This window comes from Lissotriton helveticus, chromosome 5_1, assembly GCF_964261635.1.
Source record: "Lissotriton helveticus chromosome 5_1, aLisHel1.1, whole genome shotgun sequence".
NCBI classification, from domain to species: domain Eukaryota; kingdom Metazoa; phylum Chordata; class Amphibia; order Caudata; family Salamandridae; genus Lissotriton; species Lissotriton helveticus.
The window spans coordinates 1836760736-1836776910 of NC_136065.1; the positions used below are offsets into that span (position 1 = coordinate 1836760736).

Here is a 16175-nt window from a genome sequence, read left to right on the forward strand (position 1 = left end):
CTAGTATCGACAGTAGTAGACCTAGTTAACGTCTGGCCTAGGCCTTTACTGCTGTAGGTATTATTCCAATGCGCAGAGCCTATTGGGAAGATAGGAACTACACTACACCGTATTCAATTCGAGGGATGACTAGTGCTTGTACTGCGGTTTGGAAGTCTTTGGCTGGGAGGAGAGGTTTAAGTTTCCTCAAAGTGTTGATCTGGAAGTTTGCTCCCTTTGTTGCCTTGCTGATATGTTGCTGCATGTTCAGATTGGTGTCAAGTGTTATGCCTAGGGATTTTGCTGAGTCCACGATGGTGGGTTGGACATTGAGTGCAGTTAGGTCTTTAAGCCAAATTTGAGTGGTGGAGACCTTCGCTGGAGGTTAGATCAGAAGGAACTCTGTTTTCAGGGCATTGAGTTTGAGATGATTATCGGCCAGCCAGGATTGGGTGCTTCTGATCGTTGAGTTCAGTAGCAAGATGTCCTTGGGGGACTGTAATTTGAGATAGAGTTGGGTGTCATCTGCGTACATGTGAAAGTGTACATTGGATGCTTGTAGCAAGGTGGTGAGCGGTTCCATGACTAGGTTGAACAGAGTTGGGGAGAGAGAGGATCCTTGGGGGACACCTAGTGTTACGGGAATTGGCGAGGACATCAGGTTGTTGCTCTTGAATTTCTGTGCCCTGTTGTGAAGAAAGGAGGTGAACCACTTGAGAACAGTTCCAGATAAGCCCATTCTTGTGTTTAGAAGCTCTAGTAGATTCTCATGTTTAACAGTATCAAATGCCGAAGAGAGATCAAGGAGGATGAGGAGGCAGGTGTCGTTTTGGTCTAGCATTTGAAGAGCGTTGTCAATTATGTGAGTCATAGCCGTTTCTGTACTGTGCCCTGCTCGGAAGCCTGACTGGTGCGGGTTGAGGAGCTCGAATTGTTCAATGTGTTTAGTCATGCCGTCATGTGCGTGGTTATCCAAGTTGTCTCTGTAGGAGGATCTTTTGGCTAATCTGATGAGGTGGTGGTGTTTGCGGGTGGTGTCCTTGTTGGCTGCATGGTTGTCCGGTGTGCGTTCATGGAGCCATGTCTTCTCCAGTTTCCGGCATGCGCGTTTGGAGGCCTGGAGCTCGTTGGTGAACCAGGTGGCTCTCTTGTTGGCGTGGCGGAGTGAGGGTGTTGGCGCAGTCGTCGATCCACTGTCTGAGGTTGCGGGCTGCGGCGTCTGGGTTGATGGGGTCGGTGGGTGGGTTCTTGGCGAGGGAGGTGATCAGCTGGTCTACCGTGACTTTGCTCCAGCAGCGGCGAGGCAGTGGTGGGTGGTTGATTTCTTGAAGGTGAAATGGATGCAGCGGTGGTCAGTCCAGTGGAGTTCGGTGGTGTGGTCGAAAGAGAAGTGGGAGCCTGTGGAGAAGATGGGGTCAAGCGTGTGGCCGGCGGCGTGGGTGGGTGCGGTGACGAGTTGATTGAGGCAGAGGTTGGTGAGGTTGTCGATCAGGGTGGCTGAGTTGGCATCGTTGTTGTTCTCGAGGTGGAAGTTCAGATCCCCGAGGAGGATGTAGTCCGTGGAAGCGAGTGCGTGATTGCTGGCGAGGTCGGCGATGGAGTCGCTGAACTGAGCCTGGGGTCCGGGGGGGTCTGTAGATGAGTGTTCCTCTGAGGGTGGTGTTGGTATGGATCCAGAAGTGCAGGTGTTCGGCAGTGTTAAGGGTGTTGTCAGCGTGGATGGAGACCTTGAGAGTGGATTTGTGGACGATGGCTATTCCTCCTCCGATTCAGTTAGCGCGGTCCCTGCGGGTGATCTTGTAGCCATCTGGGATGGCTATGGCGATGTCGGGCGCCGAGGAGACGTTCCACCAGGTCTCGGTCAGGAAGGCCACGTCTGGGGCGGAGGTGTCGAGTAGATCCCAGAGCTCAGCGGTGTGTTTACGTGCGGAGCAGGTGTTGAGGAGTATGCAGCGGAGGTGGTTGGGTCCAATCTTTGGAGGTTTGGTGGATGTATGGATGAAAATTCTCTTGAAGATAGGCACATTGCAAGCAAATCCATCGCGCCCCTATTTTAATTCCAGAACGTGCTGCCAAGAGATCTTGCAGTGGACAATTAGATGGTTAGAGATGCTAGTATAGCTAAGAGAAGTGAGTGCTTTGTGCAGTTCGGCATGGTAAAAGTTAGTAAAAAGGCACTTAGTATAAAAGTGAAAGGATTATTACAGTTCTTGGTATCGATGAAATGATGGTGAAAGCTCTTAGCACGAATGGGAGGATGGTCACAGTTTGAACACAGACAAAAGGAGGGTGGGGTCTCTTATTACAAACAGGATTGTGAGAAGTCTTAATAAAGCTGTGAGTATGGTGAGAGCTCTTAATACACAACATAGGATGCTCCTAATGCAGGTACAAGCACATTGAAAGTCTTAAATTCAGGCAAGAGGACAAATATAGCTGGTAGTACAGAGCAGAAAATGCTTGACATTATTATGCAGAACATCCTTTCATGAACTTGCTTCACCACACAGCCCCCTTCTCCTCCTAACCAATGGCATGGCAGTCCTGCATACAATGCTTACCAGTACTCTGCCCGCAGATGCCTGGCTTGCGACGGTCACACCCAGCCACATGTTCTCAACGATGCTGTCCTCGGTATCAACTGAAAGAACATGTGCATAATGATGAGTAATGTCAAGTGGAATTTACCTGCCTACAGACAGCCCTAAACAGCCCCTGGTTAACATTCCAGTTTCTTATGGGCTGTAGTGGCTTATCCCTAAACAATGTTCATGCTCCAGGTGGGATGGTACTGCTTAAACTGGAGCCCTACTCCAAAGAACAGTAATCCTCTATGTAGATGGTATGATCCAACCATAACCAGTCCTACTCCATATGGGATGGTATGATCCAACTGTGTTACAGTAGTGCTGCACCTGGCAGGATGGCACGAGGTAACCCCAAAATATGGTTCCAGTTCTTACCTAAGACCAGTATCCAATTTAATGCAAGTCCCAACCCAAAATACCATTCTTTCTCTTTTTTGTCATGGTGTACTCCATCCAGGAATGGTTGTGCTCACTGTGAGATGATCTTGCCCAAACTTTCCTAAATAGTCTTGATGTATGTGAATTTGAAACATAAAAGTAAAAACTCCATCCCTCTTGCAACCACCCCCAAACCCACTCAAAAGGTGATGGGAGGAATGCGTTTACATAATCTAACCACTGTAATCGCTCAGGGCAGCGCTCCAAACCATCGTTTTTTGCCCACTTTGCCATTCCACTGTGCCTTATGCAAATTAATACTTACCCTGCCGTTTAAAATAAAATATGTTTATTAAGACATATCCATAAAACACAAATTGCAAAATTATAAACATCATAAAAACTAACCTTTGATATTTAATAAATATTTATAAACATGCAATGCCTACGGCAACATCGAAGAAATGCATATTAGCCAGAAATGCAATTGCCTCATACCCTGACCAAATCTGATATTTTAAAATTAAAATAAAAATTCCTACGAGTTGCTACATAATTAGGGCTAGCAATTAGGCTATAGGAGATAGAACTTTTCACATTGCATTATTATACCAAGTCTTATTGTAGCATTAAAGTTGAGAGAAAACTGGATTTCAAACAATCTACATTTTTAGTAATTTAGGTAAGGAAAAACATTTGCCAGACCAGAGGTGTAAACTGTAAACGTTATGGAACGTTTCTTAAGAAGATGTTCCATCTTCCGCGTTTAGGAAGCGCTGAAGGTGGATTCTCTGTGGGAACGTTTGCTGGGAAATGGTGCCCACGCTCTTATAGTGCTAAAAGTACTATGCATGGTTTTAATTTCTTCGGCTCTTTTGATAACGCCCATAGCCCATTTCCTTTCAATTAGAAGACTCTCTTCCCAGCATAATTGAAATATTTGTTATGCCTCTTCTCATAAGGACAATTTATTAAGGAAGCTTAAGAGACGTGACCCTACCAGAATACACCAAGATGCAAGATTAAATTATTGCAGTATACTTTGAACCACGGTGACCTTAGGCAGACCCAAAATATGTTTTAACACTGTAGTCTGTACAGCCTCCCAGATGCTCCTGGCTTCTAATAGCTGAACCTCTGCTCCATACAGGGCCAATGACAGGATTTTACCTTCATAAGTGGTCATAAGAGGAGCTAATGAAAAAAGCCCATGTGTATGATTAAATTTGATTAAGCACCCTGTTGTTTGTAACAGGGCGCTTGTTTATATGGTTGACCCATTTGAGTTTTTTTTAAACAACAACCCTAGGTATTTATATGAATTGGCCACCTCAAGTTACTTTTCATCCAATAACCATTTTGGCTTTGTTACCTTTTTCCCAAAGGTCATAATCTTTGCTTGGTCTAAATTTATTATTTAAACGCTTTCCCTACAATATGTTGCTAAAGCGTTAAGTTTCTTCTGCAGGCCAATAGCTGTAAAATCCAATAATATTGGATTATCCGCATAAAGGAGACAAGGAATATGATGGGACTGCATTTATTTATTTATTTATTTTTACAATTTATAGAGCGCGAACAAATGCCCGTAGGCGTCTCGGCGCTAGAAACAGTGCGTAAAGTTCCCACAGAGGCTAAATCGGCAGCTGTTATTGGCCAAACAGCCAAGTCTTTATTTTTCTGCGAAATTGCATCAGGGACGAGATTTCTCTGATGGCTACTGTCAAGGAATTCCACAATCTAGGAGCGGCCACCAGGAAGCGCCTATCGCCCCAAGTGACTGTTTTGGTACGCGGTTCCAGCAGAAGATTGAGGTTGTTAGATCGAAGCGATCTTGTGGATGAGTGGAACCTAAGATGGGCTTTCAGGAAATGCGGGCCGCCATTATGCAGTGCTTTGTATACTATACAAAGGGTTTTGAATGTAATCCTATTCCGGATCTTGAGCCAGTGAAGATCTTTTATGGCCTCCGAGATTGGCATGAACTTCGGGGTTCCAGACAGGAGACGGGCTGCGGCATTCTGAATTGTCTGCAGTTTATTCGTCACTTTGGCCTGGGCATTGATAAATAAGCCATTGCAGTAGTCGAGGGAGGACAACACCAGGGAACTTACCAGTGTCCTTCCTGCTGCAGCTGGCAAGAACGGCATCATTTTCTTAATCAGCCTTAGTTTATGGTGGGCAGTGGCTGCGGTTTTGTTTGCGTGGGCCATAAAATTCAGGTTCTCGTCAAAAGTCACTCCCAGATTTCTAACAGTAGGGACCGGTTTAGGGGGGGTCCCATACGTGGGCGGCCACCAAGTAGTAGACCAACTGGGTGAGAGATGTCCGAAAATGACCACCTCCGTTTTTTCAGAATTTAGTTTTAGGCAATTGGAGGCCATCCACTCTCCAATCGCCCGCATGCCCCCTTGGAAGTTTTCTGCTACCCTCTCTCCATCACCATTAATGGCCAACACAAGCTGCGTGTCATCTGCGTAGGAGGTAAGGCTCATCCCATGGGCCTTGATGACAGATGCCAGGTCCGACACATAGATATTAAATAGTGTCGGACTTAGGGATGAGCCTTGGGGTACCCCACACGGCAGTGACAGCTTGTCTGATTGAAAATGCCCCAATGTGACCACCTGCGTTCTCCCAGCCAAAAAAGAGGAGAGCAAGTTCTTTGCCAGGTGGCGAATGCCCATCTTTCCGACACGGTCCACCAAGATCTTGTGGTCGACCGTGTCGAAGGCTGCAGATAAATCGAGTAATACCAGTACCGCTGTTCCTCCCTGGTCCCGGATCACTCGTATATCCTCAGTCGCTTTAATTAGGGCAGTCTCCGTACCATGGTACTTACGAAAGCCGAATTGGGTGTTGTCCAATAATTGGTGCTTCTCTACAAACTCCGAAAGTTGTGTGTTCATAGCTTTCTCAACTACCTTGGCTAAGAAAGGTAGGCTGGCTATGGGGCGGTAGTTTTTTAATTGCTCCTTGTCCAGATTGGCTTTCTTCAAGAGAGGCTTAACCAGTGTATTCTTCAGTGAGTCCGGGTATATCCCAGTTCTGAACATCGCATTACAGACTGGGGTGATATCAGGAGCCAAACAATCAATCACCGGCCGGATGACCTTGAGAGGGCAGGGATCTAATGCAGATCCAGATTTAATGGTAGCAATAATGTCCTTAATTTGTGTCTCTGCGAGGTCTGTGAACTGGAGCAGTTCAGTGTCCTAAGTCATGCTGTCAGGCATGGGCGATTGGATTACCGTTTTTACGGAGAATGCTCGATATATATCATTCACCTTGGTAAAAAAGAAATTGGCCAATGAATCGCAGAAAGATTGGGATGGTGGCAGAACTAGATCCGGAGTGTTTCCCGCTAAGATCTTCGTGATCTCATACAGTTTTTTACTGGAGTTTTTGGCGGTATCGATCTGTTCTGTGAAGAACTTTTTCTTAGTTTCGACAATGAGGGCTTTATACAGCCCTAGTGCTTCCTTGTAGCTAGCTTTGCTTTCTGAGCTGTAGGATCTGCGCCAATGCCTTTCCCTATTTCTGCAGATTTGTTTCTGTTTGCGCAGTTCCTCTGTGAACCACGGGGCCGAGGGCTCTGTTCTATTTCTCGAAGGCTGTTTAGTCGGGGCTATGGTGTCTGTGGCAGTGCCCAGCCACTCCTGAAATTGACATGTGGCAGTGTTGGGGTCAGTGGACAGACAAGGCCGGGTCCTATCCAGAAGAGCAGTTAGCTCCGTCTGATCGATATCTTTCCAGACCTTAAAAGGTTCTGGTCTCAATGCGGGGTCTTTTCTAGTCCTGTACGCCTTGACTGAGAATATCATTAAGATGGCATAGTGATCAGTCCAAGGCATGGGCAAGGTATCTATTATTTTTAGGCCTTCCATATTGTAAAAGATACCATCCAGAGTATGGCCGGCCTTGTGAGTGGGGATAGTGACCAATTGCCGAAGACTCAAGGTATTCATATCTGATATCAAGGTACGGGTGTCATTATCAGAAGACTTCTCGAGATGGAAATTCATATCACCCATAACTGTAAATGAGTCTTCCATCGCCAATGCTTCGAGTATCGAGCCTAGGTTGGCGAGGAAGCCAGTACGGGCGCCTGGGGGTCGATATAAGAGCATACCTTTGAAATGAAACGACGGAGTAAGCTTAAGATCAAATTGGAGGACTTCACAAGAGGTGGAAGGGATATGTGACATTCTCACACTTACGTGATCGCGGGATATGATGGCTAGCCCCCCTCCACGCTTCCCTACTCTATCTAGACGGTAGGCTTTATAGGCTGGGGGGGCCGAGACTGCCATATCTGGATCGGACGCCTCATCCGTCCATGTCTCTGTAATAAAGAGACAGTCTAAGTTGTTATCCAAGATGAGGTCAGATACTTCCTGCCGGTGCTTTACCAAGGAACGTGCATTAATGAGTGCTGCAAAAAAGTCTATGGTGTTAACAGCTGTGGTGGTGTTCGTCTTAACCTTATCATTAGCTATGTGTAGCCTAATGTTACAATGAGGGCATATGAGGTCTGTGGTTTCCAGGACTCTATACAGGCTATGTTGGACACATTGGGTATTAGCCATCATGCGCAGTTTCAAGCAACTGCATCTTTGGTGAAAAAGGTTGTGTTGCTTTTAGAGCATCTGGCAGGTCTGACATATAGAGGCTAAAAAGAAAAGGTGCCAATACACAACCTTGATGCAAGCCATCCAGATTAATTGTGACAGCTAACCGCCCCCAAGGAGTCCAATTTTACCTGTGCCCAGTTCGCTGTATGCAATGACTGTATGAAAAATAAAAGATCACAAGGAACTTTCCAGTCTCTTAGTTTCTCCCAGAGCCGCTCTCTTTCCACCATATCAGAGGCCGTGCAGAAGTCCACAAAACAACAGCACAGCCTCTGATTCACTGATAAAGATTTCTTGAGGATAGCCCAAAGGGCGAATCAGTGATCAGTGGTGGAGTGGCCCTTAGTTTCTCCCAGAGCCGCCCTCTTTCCACCATATCAGAGGCCGTGGAGAAGTCCACAAAACAACAGCACAGCATCTGATTCACTGATGAAGATTTCTTGATGATATCCCAAAGGGCAAATCAGTGATCAGTGGTGGAGTGGCCCTGCCGGAATCTGCTCGGTTTAATTGGATGGAGGTTATTTGCCAACACCCACTCTTCCAGGTGAGTTAGTAAAGTTTTGCACAAGACTTTTTCGGAGAAATCTGATAGGATGATTAATCTATAATTCCACAACAAGCTTTAATTGCCTTTTTTCAATATTGGCTTAACCACAGAGTCCTTCCAAATATCAGGGAAAACCCCGGATGAAGAAATATACCTGCCCACCATTCACTGTTGGACTAAATGACAACTGCCGGAATACTGTCAGAACCAGCAACTCTCCTCAATTTCAAAGATATAATGGTGGATTGGATTATTTCCAAAGAAAATCAATCCGATTGGATGAGATTAGTTAGTAGTACTGGTGGGAGAGTCTGTAAACCCGGTGAGACATATAAATCATTAAAATAGGCTGTCCATGTATCATTCGCAGTCATACATGGCAATGACACTGGGCAGTCGTTGCTCACGCTAGTTACTATCTTCCAGAAATTCTTATGATCACCTTATAACATTTCTTCCCAACGATTAAAAAACAAATCAGTTTTCTTTTGATTTATAGGCAATTTAAAATTGTTTCTTAAATTACACACTTTTTCTTTTGGTATATTAGGAGAACCTTGTTTAAATTATTGCTGTATCCTGCGCAAATCAGTATTTAATTTCTCGCTGGAATGGTCAAACTACGATTGAGATGAGACCTTTGCTTCAGACTTAATTCTTAAAAGGTTATAGTCTACATTAATTTGGATACAATCAAGTACATTTCTCCATTGAGTAGTATACCATGCTATTTTATTCTCAAACAGTTCATAACCAACATTAATACCATCCGCGCCCTGGTAGATGGCAAGATGTTGGAGATTAAATGGGAGATGGGAGTGCCGACTGGGTACAAAATAGTAAGGATGGATCGCCCAATTAAAACGGGAGGAGGGCTAGCTATTGTTTTTAAACAAGAGATGGAGATTGTAGTCATCGAAACTGTGTGCACTCTAGAAATGGAGCTCCTGATTTTTACGATCAACCCTACTTCTAGGGAAACCAGGAAGGGTGCGCTAGTGTATCGACCTCCTGGTCCATGTGGGACCTTCTCCATTAAATTAATGGAAATTCTGGCACCCCACATGCAAGCTAACTCTGAGTTTATCCTGGTGGGGGATTTCAACATCCACAGTGAGATTACTACGTGTATTGATGCACAGATCGTGTTAACGGATCTGGCCACACTTGGACTCAACAAAAAGAATCAGGGGCCTACCCATTCTGCGGGCCATACATTAGACCTAGTGTTCTGTAACTCCACAGCTATTAACTGCTTGACTCCCAATCAAGTTGGTTGGACGGACCATTCTGTTATTGTGTTTTATACTCGCTCCAATTATAAAGCAAAAGTCATCCATAGGACTATGGCCGATGTCAGGAGACCCTGGAACAAACTAACTCCAGAAGGTTTTAGGGAAAACTACGCTGAACCAAAATGGGAAGCATGTGGAGAAAATGCCACTCTTGCTTTATGTACATTTAACGAAGCTGTGACAACAACTATTAATCATGTGGTCCCACTTAGAACATATAAACCCCGACCTGCCCCAAAACAAGAAGTCTGGTTTACTGGGGATCTTAGACAATTAAAAATGACTACGAGAAAATTAGAGAAAAAATGGAGAGTCACACGTAAGGCAGAGGATAAGGAGGACTTTAGGAGGTCGTTCAAAAGTTACCATAAAGCAATTCGAGCTGCTCGAAAACAACATATAGCGGTTCAATTATCAGCGGCTGGTACCAACGTGAAAACTCTGTATCAAATTTTACAGACTTTTACCAAGCCCACTGCCTGTGACACTGAGGGGATTGAATCCCAAGAACTCTGTGACAACATTTCACAGTTTTTTGTTAGGAAAATTGAAGCTATCTATACTAAGATACTAACGTCTAACTCCATCTCTAATAATTCAGTAACAACTGATTGTCGAGTTCAGCCATTTATTATGACAATAGAAAATAAGGCTAAGAAACTCGCCGTTTTCCCACCCATCTCTATGGAAGAGTTGACTGTTCTTGTCACTCAAACAAAGAGTGGGTGCCCCACAGACACCATCCCGGCACGCATCATGCCACTTTTGTTGGATGATCTGGGGGTAGGAATGCGACATGTAGTCAATTTATCCTTGTGCACTGGGGAAGTCCCCTTAGACTGGAAGCAGGCCCTGGTGAGACCTCTGCGGAAAAACAATTTGATCCCCTGGTCTGATTTGACAAACCTGAGACCGATCTCTCTTCTCCCTTTTTTAGGGAAGCTCACTGAGAGATATGTGAATCAGCATCTGTCAAAATTCATTGAAAACGTGGGTGGACTCGATCCCTCTCAGTCGGGCTTTAGGCCTAGGCACAGTACTGAGACCGCCTTGCTGTCCGTCGCTGACAATCTTCAGATGTTACAGGACAAGGGCTACTCCGTTGTCCTGGTACTTTTAGATTTGTCAGCGGCGTTTGACACTGTGTCGCATGACATCATGACCTCCAGACTAGTTGACATCGGTCTGGAAGGCAAGGCCCTGGCCTGGCTAAGAAGTTTTTTCATCAAACGCACTCAAAGAGTCATCTTGGGACCATACCAGTCAGAGGAGGTGGCGATCTCGAAGGGGGTGCCACAGGGCTCTTGTTTGAGCCCCACGTTATTTAACATCTACGTGGCACCCCTAGCTAACATCATGAGATCCCATGGGTTCATTCCAGTATCATATGCGGATGATACCCAACTCCTCTTCCCTTTTAAAACCATGACTCCTGAAGTGCGTGATTCCTTTGCCCGGGGGATGAAGGAAGTGGCACGTTGGATGGCAGCAAACTTCCTTCAGTGTAACGTCTCTAAGACTGAGGTTATGCTCTTTGGGGAAGCCAAACGCCTGTGGACTCCGGACTGGTGGCCCCAAGACCTTGGCCCTGTCCCTGAGCCCAAAGTGGTGGTAAAAGATCTGGGAGTAAAACTGGACCAGGAGCTTGCCCTGAAACAACAAACTAATCAAGTGGTAAGCTCATGTTTCCATGTTATTGGGCTTCTCCGGAGAGTATTCCCCCTGTTACCTGATACCACCAGGAAAACATTGGTCCAGTCGCTAGTGTTGAGCAGGCTGGACTATTGCAACGGTTTGATGCTAGCTGCCAATGAGGGGATCTTTGCCAGACTGCAGGTTGTGCAAAACACTGCTGCACGATTAGTTCTAAATGTCCCGGCTCGTACTCCCTCAAAACCGTTGCTGACTAAACTTCATTGGCTTCCAGTGAAACAGAGGGTGATGTTCAAGATCTGCTGTGTCATTCACAAATGCCTCACTGGAAAAGGTCCTGGTTACCTAACTGAAAAATTCATTCCTTACGTTCCATCTAGATCTCTGAGAACGGGAGATCAGGAATTGTTATGTGTTCCCAGGGCCATGAAGGCAAGAAAGGGGGGGGAGGGCCTTATCAGTAGCTGGCCCCAAGTTGTGGAACCAACTCCCGAAGGAAATTAGAGTATGTAGGGAACATTTTTCCTTTAGGAAAAAGCTTAAAACATTTTTCTTTAATTATTAGATGTCCCTGTGGGTATTCAAGAAATCGTGACTAGCCATTTCTGTCTCTCAGATGCTGCCAAAGGCGCGGAGATACTCCTTCGGGAGTCGATTCCCAGCGCCATACAAGTATGCAAATAAGTAAATAAATAAATAAATAAATAAAAGGATCAAGGTGTGTTTTGAGCCTTCTAGAAAACTCATAAAGGAGAAGGTCTTTTTTAGATGCAGATATTTACATAAAACTGAAACTTGCTTCAATTGGCCGGTGAACGCTTCCTTTAAACTCCAATACCTTAAAATGTTTTTAAAAAGCACATTTCCAAACAAATACATAACTATAATCTATAGGATAACCACGATGACCTAATTGAAAAGTTTGTACGGTGGGAAAATGATTGTGGAAACGGTTATTTAAAGAGATTAGGTAATTTTTTTTACAAATCGCTGTTTATGAAAGGAGTTCTAATCCGAGACAATTTACGGGGAAAATAACAGTGGTTGGATATGCTAACCTGCACAATTGTAAGCGCTTAGACTATTTACAAGCAATCCTCTCATCGCTTTTGTGCGTTTGATGTGATGTATTAAGTGGCCACGGTCATTATGTGGATGCTGAGGTCAATGTGACACTGCAACTAAGCTGCACCTGGCTGAATAGTCCCAAACATGCTGAAAATGCCTTTGGGTGGGCTGTGTTCCAATTCAGAAAGTACTTGGTGTGGCAGCTCGGGCCAGGGTAGCCCTATTGGAGCACGGCCAAGGCAGATTTGCATACAGTTGGGTCTAATCTGAGGTGTCATGGTGGACAAAAAAACAATGTGTTGGAAGTCTACTCCGAGCATTGACAGTGACTAGACTATTTGCAAACATTACTCTCATAACCTTCTGTGTGTTTGATGTTACCCAATTCAGATATTTCACTAACTTTTCTCTTCCAAGTCGACTCTCTGGCAGTCGTCGGTCAATGCTGTTATGGGGCAGTAGTACAAGGCGCCAGTCCTGTTCGCATTGGTGTTGAGTGGGGCCACCTCCTGCGGTGCTCCCGTCAAGAGCCTGTGTAGAAGAAGCAAAGAGGTGTTAGAATCGAAAACAATATGTTGAACCTTTGATTTTATGTTTTATAGCGTGCTCTTATGCCCAGAGGCGTCTTGGTGCTAGCCTGTGATCAAAGTGGAGCACAATTAATTACAATAACGCCAAGTTTAAAAAAAAAATCTGAAGGTCAAGAGGGTAGGTGCCGATTTTAGAGGGCAAAACATTCCATTGTAGAGCAGTGCTTATGATAAAACTTCCACTTCCCCAAAAGACTAGCTTATGGGGAGGGACAACCAATTTGTTTGCTGAGGTAGAGCGAAGGGATCCGCTTGGAGCATACCATCAACCTTAGAGAATTTCCCAGAATAGTCACTAATCGTTTCTTCTATGGAAATAGAGCGTCCGAAGTATTGCAACAGGTCCGTCACTGTTGATATTTGATCTAGGGTGAATAAAATGACAAAAAACACAGTTTTGCACCAATACCACCTGTCATTTATCAAGAGAGAGAGTGTCAAACATGGCTCTCGCAAGGCTGGAATCAATCACTAGATTTTCAGGATATCCACATAAGATACATTTACAAATAATGAATCTGAATAAAACTCATTTAAACATTCAATGGTTATCCTGAAAACCTGGCATGGATCGGACACTCTTGAATCTTCCTTGGAATTTTGTATAGCACTGCAGAGTACGTATGCCCCACAGCAAATCCAGAGCATTGTGAAGATTGTAGACGATAGGTGGCAGGCTGGTCACACCCCGCCGGCGCCCCCCAGGTCTTTGACATCAGCAAATAGCAACTGCGTAAGAACACTGCATGGCATTCATTTATTTAGCTACACCAAGGGGCAGGGACTTACTGTGGTAGAAAGGCCCCCACCGTATAAACCCTCTGCCCAGCGCCACGAGGAGCCTCAGCTCGCGGCATTGGAGCCCAAGCGTATCTGGTGGGAAGGGTGGACCAATGCAACCCCAGGGTTACAGACCGCACTCTAAGGCACATCCCACCTGATACCACACCGGCTACAGTTAACAGGCAAAAATGCCAAATAAAGCATCTCTTCTGCCCACACAGAGAACATGCATGCAAATATTAATTCAGACACACTACTCAAGTAAACCTACTCTGTTCCTCATGATACTAGCCCCAGAACATGATAAAGGTTCTAAAATAACACAAAGTACAGTGATCCTAGAACACGCCAACCTTTATGGAAACAGATTGTCTGGCCTTCAAACCCAATATGTGTCAACCATCTCCTAATTCACTCTATATACACATTATATGGGTGGCGGAGAGCCACAAAATGGGCACACTGAAGGATCATGAACAGAGTGAGTGCTGCAGTCAGTGCTGAGAGGGCAATGCTGCAGCTGCATACAAGTATGGACACAAAAGGGGCCTGAATGGAGGTCTTTTAAAGCAGTCTGGGGTGCATCAGCTTGGAGGGAGGGCGTGGTGGACAGCCAGTTTTGAGTGTTTGGAGAAGAAAACTGGGGCTGAATGATGTTGCTGTGTGATCAGTTTACTGCTCAGATATCCAGAGCAACAGGGCTCTCAGGTTTCATGCACAGGTAGCACATCCCATCAAGATTTGTCATTTTGAATTCAGGGACTACATTCCATTTATTTAGTAAATTGAGGATAACAGGTACCGCCATTCAAAGAAACAACTCCAAGTGGTGGGATCCTCAAGCTTGGAAATGGAAAACGGGAGCGATCTTGTGTGTCATTCTGCCGCTGGGTATGTTTCTATTGCAGTTTGCGGCAGCGCCTAATTTAAGCATGTGGGTGTACAGTAGGCCTGGGCGGTAAATTCTGTTCCGCTCGCGGAATTTGGGTAATTTCGCGTTCCGCGGAGGACGCGAAATTGCCCAAAATTCTGCGTTCCGCAACATTGTTTGCTTGTTCGCGTTCTCGAAATGCGTGTTTGCGAGATATTTACCCCCGAGCACGCAAACAGCAATTGCGAACAGGAAAAAAGCATTGCGAACAAGCAATTCTGCGTGTTTGCGGAATATCTGCTTGTTCGCGTAGATTTTTTACAGTTTCGCAGAGATTTGCGTAACGAGATTACGCAAATTCCGCCCACCGCTAGTTTACAGTGCTCGGCACCGGCACTTTGTCGGCACCGGCACTTGTGACAGCTGCCAGGTGGCGGCACTCTTTGTGTAATTCAAAGGTGAGCAGAACAACACTTGTTTATCAGTACAATATGCATTAAAAACAAGCAATACCTGCCGACCAAGCCATTCCTATAGCTTTGGGGGCCTCCAACAGTTTGAATTGTCACACTTGTAACAGTGTGATGACTTGTAGTTCTGTAGGTACTGTCATCGGCAGCTGGCCGAGGCAATGTATGGTGCAAGTTGCAGTGGCCTCCTCAGGGCCCTGCCACTTAGTTTTGTTAACAAAAAATAAGCACTGGTTTGCGGCAACGCTTGTGTTAAATGTGTTACACGGTAATACTTGGCCGAGCAGATCTGCTATGAATGTCACTCAAGGTGTCACACATTAGACACGAACATGTCACACAAGCACAACAGAAACGTGAAAATGTCACATCCGGGCAGGCTTAAACCTGGCACCCTTTATTCCGCATCAAAAGATCTCGCGGATCTGCCTGCTCAGAAGGGCAGGCTACTTCCTAGTAGACAAGAAAGCGTTTTCAAGTTGAAAATACAGCTGAGCTGTAGGAATGAGCAATGTACCACTGGCTTAATGGCTAATAGTGCAAATGACCAATTACAGTTTGAGCTGCGTCCAAAGTCTTGTCTTTATTTATACAGCACAATGTTTATTGGCCAAGGCTACTGAGGCACTACTAAAAGCAAAATAAAGGGACAGGTTGAACAGAAAAAAAAAGGTTTTTAATTTCCTTCGAAACTCATCAACATCTGAAGCAGCAGGAAGTAAGAGATTTAACAGAGAATGAAGGTTGTCATAGGTTTGCTGTCCATAAGACAATAAAAGCAGAGCCAGGATTAAGCTAGCAGGGTTCAAAGACCTGCAGCTTGGAGTCTGCAGATCAGAGCTGGGAGGGTCAGGGTTGGCCTCGAGGCCACACCGGTCAGGGTTAGCAGAAGCAGACAACCTCGGAGGTGTCAAGTGAGCCTCACTTGGCAAGCCTCAACCCTCACTTTGCAGGTCTCAATAGCATCTTGTATGCCTTTACAGATTTAAAGAAAAATCATAATTTCACCATTTAAACCACGGTTACAGATAAGGTTTTAAGTATGGGCGTTTTAATTACTTAGGGCGTAAATCTGCATTCCAAACTTCAGTATTTTTAAGCAGGTAAAAACACAAAAGGCATTTTACTTTTAAACCAAAAGTGTCATGTCATACATTTTGTGTAGCTGGAAAATCACCCAAAACACTCAGAGATGTAGTTTTCAATGTTAAGTTTCAGATGAAAGCAATATTATAGTGCCGCCTTGTGGCACAACAGTACTCATGCCACTGATCGGAACATCTGAGACCTCAATACACTTACTGGAGCCCTTTACT

At 45.1% G+C, this 16175-nt stretch overlaps 1 protein-coding gene across 1 annotated transcript in view; it reads right to left on the reverse strand.

Annotated features, from left to right (window-relative positions):
* ITGA3 (integrin subunit alpha 3) overlaps positions 1–16175 on the reverse strand; it is a 342715-nt gene that overhangs the window by 146729 nt on the left and 179811 nt on the right. The window contains exons 2-3 of the mRNA XM_078645244.1: positions 12549–12676; positions 2541–2620 (exon numbers count right to left, since the gene is read on the reverse strand). Of these exons, the coding sequence (XP_078501370.1) occupies positions 2541–2620; positions 12549–12676 (208 nt within the window). The remainder of the gene's footprint in view (positions 1–2540; positions 2621–12548; positions 12677–16175) is intronic.